The sequence below is a fragment of the Taeniopygia guttata genome, chromosome 26 (assembly GCF_048771995.1).
Source record: "Taeniopygia guttata chromosome 26, bTaeGut7.mat, whole genome shotgun sequence".
In the NCBI taxonomy this organism is placed as follows: Eukaryota; Metazoa; Chordata; class Aves; order Passeriformes; family Estrildidae; genus Taeniopygia; species Taeniopygia guttata.
The window spans coordinates 518,270-536,856 of NC_133051.1; the positions used below are offsets into that span (position 1 = coordinate 518,270).

The 18,587-nt window shown below is 56.2% G+C and overlaps 1 protein-coding gene across 2 annotated transcripts; it reads left to right on the forward strand.

The window, feature by feature from the left end:
- Positions 1-6,756: 6,756 nt before the first annotated feature.
- Positions 6,757-17,443, forward strand: INKA2 (inka box actin regulator 2). 2 transcript variants are annotated; one of them, XM_072918870.1, is made up of 2 exons: positions 6,757-7,281; positions 15,754-17,443. In XM_072918870.1, the coding sequence occupies exons 1-2, from the start codon at positions 7,246-7,248 to the stop codon at positions 16,609-16,611; spliced, it is 894 nt and encodes a 297-aa protein (XP_072774971.1). In that variant the 5' UTR covers positions 6,757-7,245; the 3' UTR covers positions 16,612-17,443. The 2 variants fall into 2 exon arrangements, with proteins under 2 accessions (XP_072774971.1, XP_072774970.1); XM_072918869.1 differs by lacking the exon at positions 6,757-7,281 and adding an exon at positions 9,981-14,888.
- Positions 17,444-18,587: the final 1,144 nt, after the last annotated feature.

An 18,587-nucleotide genomic window follows, 5' to 3' on the forward strand; every position in this document is an offset into this window, starting at 1 on the left:
GCAGCGCCGCCAGGGGGCGCGGCGGGGCCGATGGCGGCGGCTCCGCCCGAGGGAGGGCGGGCACGGGGCGATGGCGGCGGCTCCGCCTCAGGGCGGGCACGGGGAGATGACGGCGGCTCCGCCCGAGGGAGGGCACGGGGAGATGGCGGCGGCTCCGCCTCAGGGCGGGCATGGGGAGATGGCGGCGGCTCCGCCCGAGGGAGGGCACGGGGAGATGGCGGCGGCTCCGCCCCAGGGAGGGCACGGGGAGATGGCGGCGGCTCCGCCTCAGGGCGGGCACGGGGCGATGGCGGCGGCGGTGGCTCTGCCTCAGGGCGGACGGGCGGAGCGGGCCCGGTGCGAGCGGGACTGAACAGCCCCAGATCGCCCCAAATGGCCGCCGCTGGCCCCGCACACACGCCCCGAGCCCCGAGCCCGAGCCCCGATCCCCGAGCCCCGAGCCGGTGCCGGCGCTGTCCGAGCGCCCTGAGCTCTGCCGGCCCGGGCCGTGCCCATCCCGAGGAGAGCGCACCGCTGACAGAACACGCGGTTGCTGAGCCCTCAGAAAATGACACCAAACATAACAGCGTAGTGTTCACTCGGCAAAGGGCAAGCGTGTTAATCTGTATGTGCCCTACTTACTACCCTCTGTAGGCCACTTATTTTAAATTTATGAATATCAGCCTTTATGGCAGCGCTTCAGAGGTTCTGGATGTGCAGCTTCCATTCATTGCAAGGGAATTTGGAAAATCTCCACAGTGGCTTCTACTGTACAAGCGCATACACTGTTCCATTATTCTTACAGCCAAAATGAATTTTAATGGCTTTGGTGTATCACAGGCTTGGTCACGCCTTTGAAATTCCTCGTGTCTGTATTCCTGATGGGGAGAGAAGTCTGTCAGATTCTATTCAGTTATGCCTTATGATGATGATATTTTCCTGTGGATATCTGAGTACCAAACATCAACCCTGCAGGACACAGAGCAGTTCCAGTTTGGAGAGCTCCCCGCCACCAAGGGGGTGCACACCAGGTGGCTGGGACAGGTAACAGGATCCACAGCCATGCCGCTGTTCAATTATTTTATAATTTCTAAGTGGATATTCTCATTGGTCCTCAAGGGGAAAGAGTCTCCAACGTGAGATAATTGTCTCTGGATAAATCTGGGAAAGGAGACAGACAAAGACACCTGGACATAACAAACATTTGATTAAACAGAGCCTTTCATAACCCTTTTAAATTGATGTGATTTGAACAGACAAGAAAGAGCAGTGAGGAGGGACTGTTCCAGGGGGAAGGGCAGCGCGGAGGTGACAGAACAGCCCCAAGAGCCATTGCAGGAGCTGCTGCCTTCTCTGTTTCTCTCACTTACTCCTGTTCTCCCGAGGTTCCGTGCAAGCTGCAATTCCACCAAGGTGATCTGCAGACAGGCATTGTTCTCTGTGGTGCATTAATGAGGCATTCCAACCATCATTCACAAAGGTGCTGTTCGTTATTTCATTTTCCTTCAGCCCTTCAGTGCAGACACTCACCAAAGCGTCTCCCTGTGTGCCAAATATCCCTTGGCAGATGTGTCCCTCTCACGTTGACGGAGGGGCTGTGTCACATTTCAGCTCCTGCAGCTCCACCACTCGATCCCATGAAGGGTTTTAGCCCTCATTCCCATAGGAAATCTCACCTGTTCCTGCTCTTTGCTTCGTTGTGAGCTCTGTGCAGGTACTGATCCCATGAAGGGTTTTGTTCTGGCCCTCATTCCTGCAGCAAATCTCACCTGCTCCTGCTCCTCTCTGTGTTTTGAGCTCTGTGCAGGTGCTGTGCTCTGAGTCACAGTCCAAACAGGAATCTTCCCCCTTCAGGCCTTGCTTTACCTCAGCCACTCTCAGCACTGAATTCCCGTTGTTGACCTTCACGTGTCAGCCCTGCCAAGAGGAATCTGCAGCTTTGCCATGATAGGGCTTTGCTTTTGCTTGCTGGAAGAGCCAAAGGCAGTATTCCTGCTCAGAGCAGCCTTTGGAAATCCTGACGCTTAATCTGAATGCTCTGCAGGCAGAATAGGTGCTGGGAAAGGATTTAGGTTAGCAAAGGAAGCAGATGAGATCTTTCAGAGCTGGAGGATTACTAAAATAACAGGTTCCTTTGAAGGGATATAAACTCTCTAGCTTGGGGCCATAAAACTCCTTGAGGTTTTAGGATGTAGAAAAGCCCTGCTAGGGAAAATTCTTCCTCCCAAATACACTAAGAGCATGTTTTATTGCTCCAAGATAGTGCTCACCACATTTGTCCCTGCTAGAAAGTGCACATCACGTATTTGATTTTAATTGCATGCATTCATTTCCCCTGAATCTGTATTTCAGTGTATCAGCTTTAGGTAAGTGATGTTCTAAGACACCTCTGAGTGATGCTGCTGGTGCTGCAGGTCAGGTGGTCACTATTTCAGACTGTTTCAGACTATTCCAGACTATTTCAGACTGTTTCAGACTATTCCAGACTATTTCAGACTGTTACAGACTATTTCAGCCTAACACCTGCAATACCAGGATTAGGACTTGTACTAAATACTTCCCACTAATTTATCCATCTCCTCCATTTCTTATAAATCTACCCTTCCATTTCCAACACTTAAATTCTCGTTGTGACTCTTTGAAATACTGAGGTAAAATGCTCATGGACAGTTTGTATTGGCTTCCAGAACTGTTGGGTTGTATTTATTTTAAGAATATATTCATTATTGATTTGGACATTGCTTCTGCAAACAGGCACCAGCCTTGCCTTATTCCTTTGCCTTCAAAGGATTTGTCTTTCAGATCTGCCAAGACATGGAATTATTCAGTGCAAATCTGGTTTACACAATATTTGTAGCATATTTTGAAAGTGAGATAATCTCATCCTCCTCTCGCAGATGTTTTCAGATTAAGACAGGGAAGTTTCTCTGTTCTCTGCAGCACGTGTGAGTCACTCTTTGGAGTGTGGGACGTGTTTGTGTTTGCAGTGCCATGGAAACTGTGTTTGCTCTCTGTAAGTAGAGCCCAGGCCGTGAAAGGACCATTGATCCCGGCAGAGACGGCGACTGTGTGTTCACTACCGAAAACTGCACACTCACCTGCCCTCTGCAAAAGAAAGTGCTTGGGAGTGACCAAGGAGCAGCAGCCTTGGGAGTTAGCAAGGAGCAGCAGCCTTGGGAGCAGCAGGATCTCTCCCGTTGCTTTAGTGATGTCCCAGCTGTGGCTCTTCCCAGCCAGCCTGCTGCGTGGAGCTGTCACCAATAATGGTGAGGAGGAGGAGGATGGTCCTGTCCTGCCTCCATCTGAGCTCACTTCAGTGCCCTCCTGCGGAATGGACTGGGCTCCTCATCAGGCACGTTCTTCACAAGGATCAGGGAGAATTGCCCAGATTTCAGCTGGAATCTCGAGTCCACGGGGGAGCCAGCACAGGCACATGCACGGGTGCAGCTGCAGGTAAAAGCAAGCTGACCTAAGGGATCGGGTCAGAGCAGCTATTTCAGCTCTGCAGAGAGAAATGCCACTATTTCACTCCTGTTGTTTTCCAAATAAATAATCATCATCCCAGTTTAATCTTAGATACCAAGATTTGCTACACTATTTTTTGAGCTCATGCGAGCAGGATCTGGGTCACGAGAACGCAGCGAGCCGAGATGAAATGCAGGAGATGTTCAGCACAAGGCAGTGCACAAGGAGCTGCCCTGCTCCTTACTCCTGGATCTCCAGTGCAGGCACAGCAATGCCAGGAGCTGGAATTTGGCTGGAGCAGCGTTAGAAGTTTTTATTTTGGGGATGGGCATAGTGAGGCTGGGGCATGTCAGAGCTTCACATATAAAGGCCACAAGTGCAGAGGCTGTATGCACTAAATTCGACTTAATGGAAGAAACAGTCATATTTTCAGGGCTATTTTATCTCTTTATGCACAAATATAAAACCAGCCAAAGTTCTGACATTACATCCTTACCTATCGTGGCTGGGTGTTTCTGCCCCAGTGGGTTTAAACAAGGATGGATTCAATTCAGGTCATGCTGCAGCTGAAGTGGGAGGAAATTCTGAAAGGTTTGTCGTCAGTGTGCAGAAAGTCGAAAGGAAGGAAAATTCAGCGATAACCACGCTTGTTAGTTCAGCAAAGAACAGTCATGTGGGAGCCTGGAGAAACCAGATCAATGAACTGAAAGACAACAAATGAGATGAGCCTTCAGCTGTGAAGGGGTGAATTTTCCCTCAATCAGGAATGAACGAGGCTGTTCATAGAAGTGGAATACTCCACTCTGAAGGAGTATTCTAATTTTTGCCTAAGGATCTCAGTTTTTCTTTTTGTCCTGAAATAAACCATGTAGCTTTCTGCTTCAGAGAGTTTTATTCTTGGCTCTGTACTTTCTGGGAGATCTGATTTTCCAGTGCACTGCGCCATCTGCTCATGGTTTACACCACGACAGAGTGGAAGGAGTGCAGGGCCTGGCATGAGGTGTCGGTGCTGCTTTGAACCAGTTGTCTACACACAAGAGAAAAATGCTGCTTAGTAAGGAAATTCTACTGAGAAAATATTTCAGATTTTTCTCTCCCTTGCAAGTTCCCAGGAGTTTGGAGCACATGAATATTCCGGTCTTTTCTTTATTCTGTGCTCCTGAACTCCTTTATCAGTCTCCTGGGACAGGAGCAGCCCCGAGGCTGGAAAAGGGATCAAAAAGATGTCCTTAGCAGAAGGCAAGCAGAGCCTCGGAGCTCTTCCTGTTCTTCTGCCAGAGATCCCAGATTTGGTGGCTCACACGGGGCACAGGAGTTGCAGCATCTGCCACTTGCCTTGTGCAGGTGCAGGTGGCCTCCGGAACCCCTGACACGCCGAAGGTAAAACGTCGTGTGAGTCCAGTTTGGTCCTTCCAACAGCCGCGGTATCGCCGTGTGCCACCGTCAGATGGGACAGCATCAGCTCAATCCGGAGTGCTGCAGGGACCCGGGCACTGTGACACACCTGTGTGACACTCACTGGTGTCACCTGTGCTGGGACACTGCCTGGGACATTGGTGTGTAACCTGTGCTGGGACACTGCCTGGGACACTCTCCCTGGTACACTCTGCCTGGCAAACTCTGCCTGGCACACTCTCCCTCACACTCTCCCTGGCCCCCAAACCCTGCCAGCCCCCAAACCCTGCCAGCCCCCAAACCCTGCCAGCCCCCAAACCCCGCCAGCCCCCACACCCTGCCAGCCCCCAAACCCCACACCCTGCCAGCCCCCAAACCCTGCCAGCCCCCAAACCCTGCCAGCCCCCACACCCTGCCAGCCCCCAAACCCTGCCAGCCCCCACACCCTGCCAGCCCCCAAACCCTGCCAGCCCCCACACCCTGCCAGCCCCCAAACCCTGCCAGCCCCCACACCCTGCCAGCCCCCAAACCCTGCCAGCCCCCACACCCTGCCAGCCCCCAAACCCTGCCAGCCCCCAAACCCTGCCAGCCCTCGGGCAGAAAATCATAGCTGGGCTGGCTGGCTGTGACTGCGAGAGATGCCAGGCTGGCAAGTACCCACTCACATCGTGGCATGGCCTCTTGGAAGTGATTCACTTTTTGATAAGGTCATTTCTTCCATAAATTAATATCGTTACTGCCCCACATTCTACAGAGCCTTGAAGAGTGTGCTGCTGTTCCCGTGCTGAACAGATGGGAAACGGGAGCCCTGAAATGAGCGAGGAGACAGGAGATTTTGACCCATAATAACCCAGACGCTGGAAGGATCAATAAACATTAACTCTGGAGTGTTTCCCAAACACATGTGAAAGGGCAGATCGCAAATTTCCCATTTTAATTGGATTTTGACACAAAGGTCACTTTCAAAAACACTGAAACTGATTTCTGTAAACAAACAAGCAAACAAACCAAATCCTATTACCTTCTATAAAAAATGTTTTCCTCCAAAAAATAAAGACCTGTAGAGGCAAAAGTTTTAGCCAGTCTATGTGAAATTTATGGGAAAAAACCAAGCAATTACGTTTTTAATCCCAAATTTGAAAACACAAAGTATTATTTCTCCTCCTAACAAGTTCTTTAGCATTGCAGAGCAACTCAGACTAAATTGTCACAGGGGACTCAGCATTTATCATCTAAACAACACATTTTGCAGATAAGATGAGAATAATATTTATTTGTGAGAGACACTCAAAGCTTCAAACCCGTTCAAATTCAGCGCAGTTCTGAAGTCTGGTGATCCAAAAGTGTTTGTATTTTTTTCCCCTGCTCGCCTGTCCATCTGTTTGGTGTCCTGTGGTGAGAAGCAGTATTAGAGGTTGATCTGAGATAAAAGAATCCGCTCTTGGAGGGGCTCGGCCGTAGCTCCGACATCCCCACAGCCGGACTGCCACGGGCTGGAACAGCGCCCGCGGAGCGGCGAGGCCAAAAAATAAACCCTGAAAATAAATAAACCCCCTGAGGCACTCCGAGCGCCTGTCCTGCCCGGTCCCTGTGTCCCTGCCCGGTCCCTGTGTCCCTGCCCGGTCCGGGTGTCCCTGCCCTGTCCCCGTGTCCCTGCCCGGTCCCTGTATCCCTTCCCGGTCCCTGTGTCTCTGTCCCGGCCCGGTCCCTGTGTCCCAGCTCTGTCCCTGTGTCCCTTCCCTGTCCCTGTGTCCCCTCCCGGTCCCTCTGTCTGTCCCCGGCCCGCACCGCCGCGTCCCCCGCGCTGCCCGGGACAGGACGAGCATCCAGCCCGCGGCGAGGACAGAACGGGGACACGGCAAGCGGTGGCTTTGCAGTTTCTCCTGATCAGGGCCATGTAGGTTAATCCGCGCTTTTGGCGGGTGCTCCGCGCCCGCGGAGCGACGTGCGGGACGCGGCGCACGACAGGAGCTCGGGAGCCCCGCTCGGGCGGGCGGAGCGCGGGGCCGGCGCTGCAGGAGCTCCGCCGCCTCCAGCGGGGCCGCGGCCGCCGGGGCCGGCCCGGGGGATGCGGCTGCCCCCGCCCCGCCGCCCGCACACGCGGCCCCGGCGCCGCCGCTGCCACCGCCCCCGGAGCCGCCCCGCGGACACCGGCACCGGGCAGCCCCCGGACACCGGGCACCGGGCAGCCCCCGGACACCGAGCAGCCCCCGGATACCGGGCACCGGGCAGCCCCCGGACACCGGGCACCGGGCAGCCCCCGGACACCGAGCAGCCCCCGGACATCGGGCAGCCCCCGGACACCGAGCAGCCCCCGGACAGCCCGGGACAGCCCGGGACAGCCCGGGACAGCCCGGGACAGCCCCTCTCCTCCCCTCCCGCGGCGGCCCCGCGCCCAGCCGGGCCATGGAGCAGCACCTGCGGCGCCTGCGGCAGGAGCTGGTAAGGGCCGGGGGTCGGGGCACCGGGGGCGTCCCGGGGGCTGCGCGGCGGGGGCGGCTTTGGACAGGTCCCGGCTGTGGGTCGGGGGTCCCGGCGCTGTGAGCGGGGACAGGTCCCGGCTGTGGGTCGGGGGTCCCGGTTATGGGTCGGGGGTCCCGGCGCTGTGAGCGGGGGCAGGTCCCGGTTATGGGTCGGGGGTCCGGGCGCTGTGAGCGGGGACAGGTCCCGGTTATGGGTCGGGGGTCCCGGTTATGGGTCGGGGGTCCCGGCGCTGTGAGCGGGGGCAGGTCCCGGTTATGGGTCGGGGGTCCCGGTTATGGGTCGGGGGTCCCGGCGCTGTGAGCGGGGGCAGGTCCCGGTTATGGGCCGGGGGTCCCGGCGCTGTGAGCGGGGACAGGTCCCGGCTGTCCGTCCGTCCGTCCGTGTGTCGGACAGAAGCCGCGGCGGGGGCGTGCGGGGGCTTTAGGGACAAGGTGCCAGCGCAGGTCAGAAATCAGGGAAGCAGCTGCAGAGATGGAAAGGAGCAACTTTCTGGGAATGGCAAGGCTGTAAAAGGAGCGCGCTGGCAGCCCCGGCACGCTGTGCAAACCCTTCTGAGATAGGGAAGCCTTTGTCAGAAAGGAGCGGCGCTTTCGCCCTCCGCCGCTCCCGCTCGGGACCGCGGCCCGGGGCTCGCTGCGGCCCGTCCGCTGCCCGGGGCGGTGCCGGTGCTCGGGGCGGGCTGGCAGGGGAACCGATACCTCCCGAACCAGGCTGCCAGCGGCTCTGCCTCGGAGCCTGCCTTGCCCTGATAAACAGATAATGAGAACAAAAGGGGAAGGCAAGGCAGAGCAGGAACGGGTGGGTGAAGTTTGTGAATGCGAGAAGCTCCCGCTCTGGGCTGCGGGAGGTGATTTCAGCCGGGTTCGTGCTCCCTGGGCTGAGGGAGGTGATTTCAGCCGGGTTCGTGCTCCCTGGAGCTGTTCAGGGAGCACACATCGCTCCGTGTGCAGCCCCAGCGAGTCCCAGGGCAGCTGGAGAAGTTCCAGCTGTGCCCGGGCAGGGCCAGGCTGCAGCTGCAGAGCCCCTGTGCTCCTCCAGACCCGGTGCCATGTGAAGCACGGGCTGGGCAGAGGCCTTTTGCCCTCGATAAAGTGCCAGCAGTGACATTTAACCTGCTGGCGTTCCCAGCGTTTCCCCAGCAAACCCAGGAGGTGAAAGACAAACTAAAACAAAGGGAAGTGGGAGTCACTGGCGTGCTGTACGCTGAGCTGAGTGTGATGAATGAAATGCAAACTGCCAACCGGACACGAACAGAATAATCTGACAGCCCTTGGAAATCTGAGCTGGGAGGTGAATGGGAGCAGGAATAGCTTCCAGAAGGACATCCTAAGAAAAGGTTCCTAAATCAGTGTTTTGTCTTCTAACCAAGTCGGTTTTGTTATCTGAGCAGTACTTTTGTAGAGGAGCCTAAACATTGCACCTCTGAGGCTAAAACATTCCTGTTTTGTAGTGCAAAATATAACTTCTGAAGAGTCCATATATTCAACAGGAAGAGAGATCCCTCACACTTAATGTGTGAAAAAAAAATACTTGCTATAATGCAGGAATTGATTTTTTTCAATTGTAAAAATGCAACAGTTTTTATTACATTAATACACCATGACTTAGACTGGGAAAACCAGCTCCTGGAGTGGAAATAGATGAGTGTTTGAGCACAGGGCAGCCCAGCTGGGCCCAGCTGCACCGCGGGCAGTGGGAACGGGGCTGCGGAGCTCCGGCATTGCCTGTCCTGCCCAGGCCTGGCTGCACCGGGCCAGGGCTCAGGGGCACCCATGGTGACAGGGCTCAGGGGCACCCGTGGTGACAGTGGGGAGCCGGGGAGCCACACGGGGCAGAGCAGCCCTGGCATCCCCTGGGCAGCCCGGGCTGGGCCGTGTCCGAGGAGCCTCCAGTGCAGGGAGGTTCTGCCCAGCTGCCCTCTGTGAGGTGCCAGGCTTTTTAGGGCTGCTCAGTGTCACACACCAAGGTTAGAGACCGTCCCATCAGCAAAGTTTAGTTTGTCTCAGTGCAGGCAGCCTCTGCTTTGGCAAACCAGACTTTTGGCTGGTTTTGAGGAGGGGATTTTCTCAAAAAATAGTGGATGTTGGCACCGCTCCCAGTTCCCAAGGAAAGGCTATCTTCCAGTGCAACTCAATCCCCCCGCAGTGTGAGAAGGGAGGATTCCAGCTCTGCTTCTCCTTTCCCTTGCTGTGTTCATTACAAACACACCTGATTGCTGGTGTGCCTGTCTGGGGCTGTGTGGGGCCTGTGTCACTGTGCTGAGAGCACAGCGAGCTGTGCCAGCCAGGCCGGGCACGCTGTCCCTGCTCCCCATTTCCTCTGGGAAAGCTCTGCCAGGGCTCCCGAGGGTGGCCCTGACCCCTTTCAGTCCGGGAGCAGAGATCTCCCGTCCCAGCCGTGGTTTCCACTGTAAGCTGATCGTTTCTGGCATCTGTGCTGTCCCTGGGCTTGGAATCCATTCAGAAGCCTCCAAGGCGAGCGCTGGGCGGGCAGCAGAGCTGCAGCTGGCACAGCCACTCACACTGCAGGACCAGGGAGCTCTGCAGGAGCTGCCACCCCCAGCCCAGCCCGGCCCTGCCAGCTCCCTGCACCTCTGCAGGAGATGCACAGAGCTTCTCCTCCTCCGGGAAGCCCCTGGAGATGTATAGGCACGCTGTGGCTTGTGGGGATGTGCAGCGCTGGTTTCCAGGGCTGGAGCTGGGATTAGCTGTGCTCCTGCACCCCTGTTGGCTGCCTGGCAGCTGTGAAATATGCCCCAGAGCTGGGCAGTGTGCCATCCTGCCTCTAACCCCATCCTCAGAGCCCCTTGCCTGCACTGGGAGCCTGCAGGCTGTCCTGGGGCACAGCAGGGCGGTGCTGGTGCCCCAGCCACAGGATTGTCTCAGCCCAGGGCTCGGGGGTGTCAGGAATTGCCCTGCTGAGGGGCTGGCAGGGGGGAGTTCCTGTCTGTGCTGCACGTGGCAGTGCCAGCCTGCGCTCCCAGACACCAGGGCAGCTTGCACTGGTGTGCAGAGCATCACCCACAGACGTGGGGCGGGGGCGTGGGGCTGCTCTGCAGCTGGAATAAAGCATTGCTTCCTCTCTGGGAGCTCTGAGCCCATGGGTAGATTTACCTGGCACCTGGGGTTTGTGTGGCTGGAACAGGCGAGGGGGCACAGCCACGGTCACTGTGCTTGTAACCTTGCTTGGCTGTGCTTGTAGCTCTGCTTGGTCTTCCAGATGGATCCAGGAGATATCTGGGCTTTCTGATGCTTTCTTCTGGGAGGAAAAGTATTTAAGTCACCACTCTGAACTTTTAATGCTCTCCCCGCACATTTGTCATAAATGCATAGAATTACTGAATTTATAGAGTCTGACTCCCCTCTTACATTAATTTATGTCCTGGTAGACAATGTTTCTTGCTATGAATATCCTGCAGGAATAGAACATTGGGTCCGAGTGGAAAATGCAGCCAATTATTTTTGCTCTTTGTCTGTCACTGGGTCCTGTTCCGGTAAGTGTGTCACGCTCCGGGGGGATCTGCGGTGTTTCATTGCTGCCCTCTCCCAAGGGGCAGCTCAGGTCCTTTGTAGTCTGCGGGGCACAAACCACAGCCCCGAGGGTCTGGTGCCGCTGCTCAGCTCCAGCAGTGGGCACAGGAGCCCCAAGGGTGTCCCAGCTGGTGCTGGCCCCTTTTTGGGTGATTTCAGCAGTGCCAGAAGGTTGGGTGCTTGTCACAGATCTCCTCCCTCGGTGCTCTGGGGGAAGGTGCTGAGGAGTGACTTGACAGCAGATGTCCTGTCACCTTTAGCTGGGGAGGGAGGACAGCCACAGCCTTTGTCCTCTGGGTTATTTCCAGAGCACTCACCTAAAGATGAGGATGGATTTTTTTCAGACTCCCAGGTGCACAGAATCAGGAATGTTAAAGAGCAGATTCCCAGGGAAGCGGGTCTGGGCTGAAAACTGACACTTAACCATCATCTTCAGTCTGTCAATCGAGTCCAGGAGTCTCTCTTATCCTTGGGTTGTGAGTAGAAGTCTGAAGATTGGAGTTATTTTTGGCCCATTTTTATCCTGGTTGAGGAGAATTGATTTTTCTGATTTGCCTTTAAACACAGGGAGTGTGACTGGGAAGCACAGAACAATAACCTTGTGCTGGGAAGGAAGGTGGGGTTTGAACCACATCTGCCACGGTTAACATCTGCTTAGGAGCTGTTGGGTTGTTGTGAGGGGGAGTCTGGTTCAGTTTCAGCATCCTTCCTCTTTCAGATAAACTCTGAGCTCGCACTTGGCGTCCTCATGCACACCTAACACACCCCGGGAAGACAAGAGGTAAAAGAGGCACCTGAAATTATTGTGATAAAATGCAGGGACTGGAAGACAACTGCAGCCCTTGGCATGCTGCAGGGGAGGGAAAGAAAGGTGAACGAGGGGCTGGGGAGAGCTCTGTGCAGCGAGGCTGTGCCCAGCCACAGCTGCAGGCTTGCTGGAGATTAATCCAGTTAGTGACCCAAAGGGAAACACAGAAACAATATCAGCAGCTCAGCAGTTCTGAAGTTATTTCAGTCTCATTATGTCATCTGCTTTAAATACCAATTGTTTGGTGCTGGCTCTGTTGCCCATCAGAACTATTATTAAGAACTATTTGCCATTTGTTCTTTCCTGTCCTCTTAGCAATAACTTCCTCTGTGTGCGTTTCTTTCACCTGAGAGCTGCACATCTGTCTTCCTCCTGGCTGTGCAAACACCCAGGGCTGGGCCGGGGGCCGGGCTCCTCATTTCCATCAGCACCCAGAGGTGCTGGCCCTGGGCAGGCAGAGAGCTCTGGGCTGGAGCTGAGAGCTGGGAAGGGAGATTTTACAGGAGAACATCCGTCCCAAAGCGCTGATCATTATGTATCTGGGAAGGGTAAATAAAAAAAATTATCATTTACCTGGGAAGGGGAAGTGGCAAGGGAAATCTGCCTTACTTGTGGGTCTGGGGTGTTTGAGGCTGAATGGGATGAAATCCAGTGACTGCTGGAGGAGACTCCTCAGGCCAGGCTCTGCCCTGCTGTGTAAATTAATCAGAGGTGGAAGATCATTGATTTCCCAGCTGTGTAAAGCAGTTGTGGGTTATTGTCTGGGAGGTGAGGAGATCATGGAAAAGGGGTTTCCAAAGCAGTTGGTGCCTTTGCTGCTCCGCCTGGTGCATTTCCAGAGCAAAAACCACTCTGTACATGAGCTCTGGCAGTCCTTTCTTTGGTTCCCCCCCATGCTGAATGTTCCTTGATGATCGTTTGAAAGTGGAATTTTGAATTTTGCACTTCAGTTTTTGGTGCTTGGGGTGTCTGTAGTGTGAATGAGCTTTGCCTGGGAGGAGCACTGAGGGCTGAGCCAGGTAATACCTGGCTCCTCAAAAGGAACCTCTCCCATCACATCCCAGGCACTGAAGGGGAACACAGCCCTGTGAGTACTTGTCTTGCTTTAAAAGGCATGAGTTGGCTTGTGCAGAATTAGACATCAAATTTTTCCTGCCAATTTTAGGGATTGCAAAAGTTTCAGGAATAATGAGATCCAATTTGAGGCATCTGATTTTTAACTGGTTTATAGGGATAGGTTTGGATATCTTGTCGTGGTGCTAAGAGGGCTTTTTTGGAACCGCGTGGTGAGGCTGTGAGGGCTGTCCCTTCAGCCTGGAGTTCATCACCTCCAGCCCTGCATCCATTTGATCTCCAGCCCAGTCTGCTGGATTTTTTGCAGAATCCCTTTTTCTTCCCACAGACCAGGTAGTTCAGTCCTGACCCTCTGCCAGGGAGGTGATCTCTGTTCTCTGGGACATCGTTCCTTTTCTGGAGAGTCTCAGAGATTCCAGTCTGAACCTGGGAGGGCTGAGGTCTTGGCAAGGAGGAGAGGCTGGCAGTTAGACAGTGGGGAAGGATTCTTTTCCCTCCAGAATTTTCTTTCCAAGGTGAGTACTCTTAATTGCAGGTGGATGGAGTCCAAGCCCCTCAGGCTGTTTGGTCACCAGGCAGTGACTTCACTTTGGGCTGGGCTCCCCTCTCTCTCCAGCTCTGTAAAAGACTGAGCAGATACCAAGAAGAGCAGAAGATAAAGCAGAGGGGGTTGGTTTGCTTCATTTTTTCACTTGCACAACCCAAAATTGCAGCAGCATTTGCCAGCGGAGGTGAAAGCCTCGGGGTGCTGAGAGCTTGGGTGCTGCTGGTGGGCTCCACATTGCTCAGGGTGGGACTCCCCCTGCCAGGACAGGGCCTGGGGCAGGACAGAGGAGCCCCCACAGCCCAGAGCCCCCACAGCCCAGAGCCCCCACTGCCCAGAGCCCCTCTCCTCCTCCCGGTGCTGCCAGGGGCTCAGCCCAGGGCCCCGTTGGTCATTCCCAGGAGAGGCGTCCCCAGGGGAAAGCGTCCCCAGGGGAAAGCGTCCCCTCTTCTCTCCAGCACTCCAGGCTGCCCAGGCTGCTGCTGTCCCCCCTCTGCAGCCCAGGGCTCAGTCCAGGAGGAGAAATGCCCCTTTGGCCTCGGGAGGTGCCCGGGGCAGAGCAGCCCAGCCCGGGCAGGACCCTGTGCTCCCCACGGCGCGATTACCACGCCAGGGATTTGGTGGGAAGTGGCCAATGAGGGGCCAAGCTGGCTCCAAATCCAGCTTTTCCCAAAGCCCCAGATCACACAGGCTGCCATTAATAAGGAGGGAAGGTTAGGAGGAGCAGCACCTCAGCAGATCTGGAGGTAAGGTGGCAGCTCTGGCTGAGGCTGGCCCCAGCTCGCAGTGGGAGCGTGGTGGGGCTGTAAGTGGGACACTGTTTGCACGTCTGCAGCGTGAGTTTATTTGCTGGTGTTAAGAAATGCCATAGCTGGAGGCTCTGGGAAGTGGAATCAGGAAGCTGAGCACAGATTTTCTGTATCTTTGTAGCTGTGTGCTCATTCTGGGTGATAAACAAGTTTCTTGAGAGAAGAGCTGAGGGAAATGACTGTAACCTGTTCAGTTCAAGGTTCTGGGGCTGGAAATGGGGATTTGTGGTCAGAAACAGTTGAGCAGTTTCGACTTTGAGAGCTGGGCTGTCATAGTTTTCTGATGGCTGCTCAGAGATGGAAATAGAGCGAGTAATTGAACCAGCTTAGTCAAAATGGAGATGTAGAAAATAAAGCTTGGTAATGTAAAGCTGAGCACAAGAATAAAAGAAAAAGCTGGCCTTTTTCACCCTCATGTTGATGAGCCTCCGGAGCTGCTGGTGCCAGCGTGGGCTGGAGCTTCCCTGGACGGGGCAATCTCTGCAGAACTCCTGGCCCAGAGCGGCGTGGGCTCAGCTCCAGCCTGCCGCCCCTGCTGCTCCCCCTCCTGCTAAAAATGAATCTGTGGCAGCTGCTGGAGAGCAGAGCCCGTTCTCCCTGGTGCTGCTTTGGGAATATGATCCAGATCCTGCCTGAGAAGGCAGCGGAGCGAAAGAGAGGGGCAGCTGGGAAGCTCTGGAGAATAACTTGCTTGTTTTAAGCCTGGCGTAGGAAGTTCAATCTTTGCAGTGAGGTTCAGGGATGAAGCAGAACTGCTACTGAAGGTCCTAGCCTGGGAATCAAAGAATTCCTGCTTGAATGTAAGTAGTCCTGGAGTTTGTTGGTTGTTCTGTGCAGAATTTCCCGTGCATTGAAATGTCTTTGTCCTCTAGCGAGAGGTGCCTGTGCTGAGGGTGCTGAGGGCTGGAGATGTGTTATGGAGTAGCAATTTAATCTTCCTGGGGTTTATTTTTAATCTACTTGAGCACTTCAGGTGAGGAAGCAAGGCTCTGTTCTGGCTCCTGATTTCAGCTGGTGACGGCACAAAAGACTCAAAAGCACAAGAATATTCTAAAACTGGCAGCAGCCAAAACCATTCATAGTTCTACACCCTGGGCTTCTGCCAAGCAATTAATGGAAACTCAAACTCTTTATTTTTGTTGTCAGATCAAACAATCCACTTCTGTCAGCTCCCCTTATTCCTTGAGGGACACTCCTAGAAAATCTAAGGAGAATGGGAGTGCTGCTGGCTGAAGTGGGTGCAGAGCAGGCGGGATGCAGAGGTGGTCAGGAGGGAGGGCATGGCCCAGAAACTGCTCAGCCCTGCTCTGCTGCTGTCCTGCCCTGGGGACACTGCTGGGGACACTGACCCATGGCGACACTGCTGGGGACACTGACCCATGGGGACACTGCTGGGGACACTGACCCATGGGACACTGACCCACAGGGGCACTGACCCATGGGACGCTGACCCTCGGGGAGGGGACGCTGACCCTCGGGGAGGGGACACTGACCCATGGGACACTGACCCATGGGACGCTGACCCTCGGGGAGGGGACGCTGACCCTCGGGGAGGGGACACTGACCCACAGGACACTGACCCATGGGATGCTGACCCATGGGACACTGCTGGGGACACTGACCCTCGGGGAGGGGACACTGACCGCTGTGCTCTTCCCCCGGCAGCTCTCCATGAAGGAGGTGGGCGACGGGCTGCACGAGCAGATGAACTGCATGATGGGCGCCCTGCAGGAGCTGAAGCTGCTGCAGGTGCAGACGGCCCTGGAGCGTTTGGACATCTCGGGGCGCCACAGCCCCGCGGAGCAGCGCCGCTGCGGCCGGAGCAGCGCGGGGCCCGGGCAGGACCGGGGCCGCTGCCCCCCGAGCCCCCCGTGTCCCGTGCCAGGGCCGGACAGCGTGTCCCAGCCTGCCGTGACCCCGGGCAGCAGCCACCCCCGGGACAGCCCCTGTGCCCCAGGGCCGCCCTGCCCCGTGCCCACGGCCTGGCCGCCGTGCCACGAGTGCCCGGGCTGCGACGATGGCCACGACTGGACGTCGTCCCTGATGTCCCAGAGCAGGACCCGGCAGCCGCTGGTGCTGGGGGACAACGTCTTTGCGGACTTGGTGGGGAACTGGCTGGACCTGCCCGAGCTGGAGAAGAAGGGGGAGAAGAGCGAGACGGCCCTGTCGGCCAGCAGGTCCCAGGAGCTCTGCAGGAAGTTCTCCCTCACCGCCAACATCTTCAAGAAGTTCCTGAGGAGCGTCCGGCCGGACCGCGACCGGCTGCTCAAGGAGAAGCCGTGCTGGCTCCCTCCCGAGGAGCAGCGCCCCGACATCTCCAAGAGGTCCAAAAAGATCAGCAAACTCAAGGGGACGTTCTACTTGCCCCTCCACGGGAACCTGCAGAGCCATCACAGCAAAGCAGAGAGGTGCCCCAGGGCAGAGAGCCGCGGTGAGCGCCCCAAAACCAGCACCAGGAGAGTCCCCGATGGCAGAGGCTGCGGCCAGGCGGGATTTGACATCAACACGGCCGTGTGGGTCTGAGCCTGGCTCTGCCCACGCCTCCACACCCGCCTGGGGCCGGGGCTGCTGCCCAGGACACGCTGAGCTCTCCGGGCCAGGGACGAGTCCTGCAGAACGTGCTGTGGATCCTCCTGGAGAGCTCCAGGGGCTGCCTGGGCAGCACCTGCTGCAGCCCCACCTGGGGACACCTTGGGGACCAAAGTGACAAAATAACGCAGATCTTTCACAGCTTTAGGGCGAGTTGTGCCACAGGTGAGCAGCTCCCGGCGCCAGGCCCGTTCCATCATCTCCAGCTCAATGGTGCAGCACAAAATCCACGGTGTGCATGTGTGTGTATGAGTGTGCAAATATATATATATATATATAGTTTTGTTAAAAAAATCTATTCCTGCTTGTGTGCACTTCAAACTGGGTTACAAACCAGGCGTCCCGAGCCTTGTACCTGCAGCACTGGTTATTTAAATGGGAAGAAATAAGTTTGAATTTATGAGACTTGAACAATTGCTGAGTGGGGGGCAAACCCCCAACTTTGGGGGGTTTCCCCTTAAACTCTTATCCCTGGTGCCCTCCCAGCCTCTCTCCCCACAGCCAAACCAGTGGGGCACAAGGCTCCCCACGGGGGTTTGTGACCGGGGGTCTCGGTGGGTTTGCCCCTCTCCCCTCCCCTTGGCTCTGTGCATTGCTCCAGGTACAAGGTTGCTGAAGTTTATTTTATTATTGCTGGTTTTCAGCCAGATGCAAAGTTCATTCCCCATTCCCTGCTGTGTTCCCTGTTGTACAAACCCCTTTGACAGAACCAAGTTCTTCCGTGTCCGGCTCTCCGAGAGTTTCCAATAAAGTGGGATCGGTGTCACTGTGCTGTGGGACACCCCAACTCTCTTCTCTCCCCCCGGGCATTTCCCCACTGTTCCCAGCTGCCATCGACAGCCCAGAGCCCGGTGCTGCCCCACAGCCCCATAACCCAGAGCCTGGCACTGCCCCACAGCCCAGAGCCCGGTGCTGCCCCACAGCCCAGAGCCTGGCACTGCCCCACAGCCCAGAGCCCGGTGCTGCCCCATAACCCAGAGCCCTGTGCTGCCCCACAGCCCAGCCCAGAGCCTGGCACTGCCCCACAGCCCAGCCCAGAGCCTGGCACTGCCCTGCTGCCCTCTCTCCAGCTCAGGAAGAGCTGCTGTCCCATCAGGGGATTCCTTTTTTATTAAACACCGGCTCCGTTCCTGTTGTCGCTGCCGAGGCAGGGAGGCGTGCAGGCAGAATTCTTTCTGTCCTTTGCAAATTAAATATAGGCACAGGGCAGCCCTGCTCGTGCCCATAGAAGGAGAGGAGCGGGCAGCTCAGCCCTGCTGCAGGATCCCGGCAGGCTCTTGTTGTTGTTCTGAAATGCTGGAAGGCTGCTTGCAAAGCGGTTTATTTTCCTGCTCTGTTATCAGCAGCTCATCCTGGTGTTACCCCCCTGCTCCTCTCCAGAGGCTCAGCAGAGAGAAGGAGTTTTCCAGAGAGGAGCAGCTTTTCCTGCACTGCAGCAGCCTGGCCTCAGCCCTGGGCTCTCAGCCCCAGCCCTGGGGTCACACTGCCACACCAAATAACTCACAGATTAATTAGCAGGGTGACAGTGTCTGAGGAGCCTGGCCGTGTTCGCAGGGCTGACAGGAGCGGCTGAGCCCAGACATGGGGCAGGAATTAGAGGAGAGGCTGCCCTGGGAAGGGCAGGGGAGGCAGGGGCAGCCTGGTGTGTTGGGATCTCTGGGAATCTCCTCCCTGGGAATAAATCCCCGCTCAGTGAGCCCGGCTGGGTGGGCAGCACACCCCCGAGCTCCCGCAGCCCGGGCACGTCCCGGGGTGGACATGGACGGGGCTGGCCCAGATGGCTCCATGGGCAGAGAGGATTTAGCTCTGAGCCTAATCCAGGGCTTCTCCAGAGCTGCTCTGCTCCCGGGGCTCCCTCCCGAGCCCCCAGCCTGCCCTCCCGGCCAGATGGCCGCCAGCAGGACCCAGAG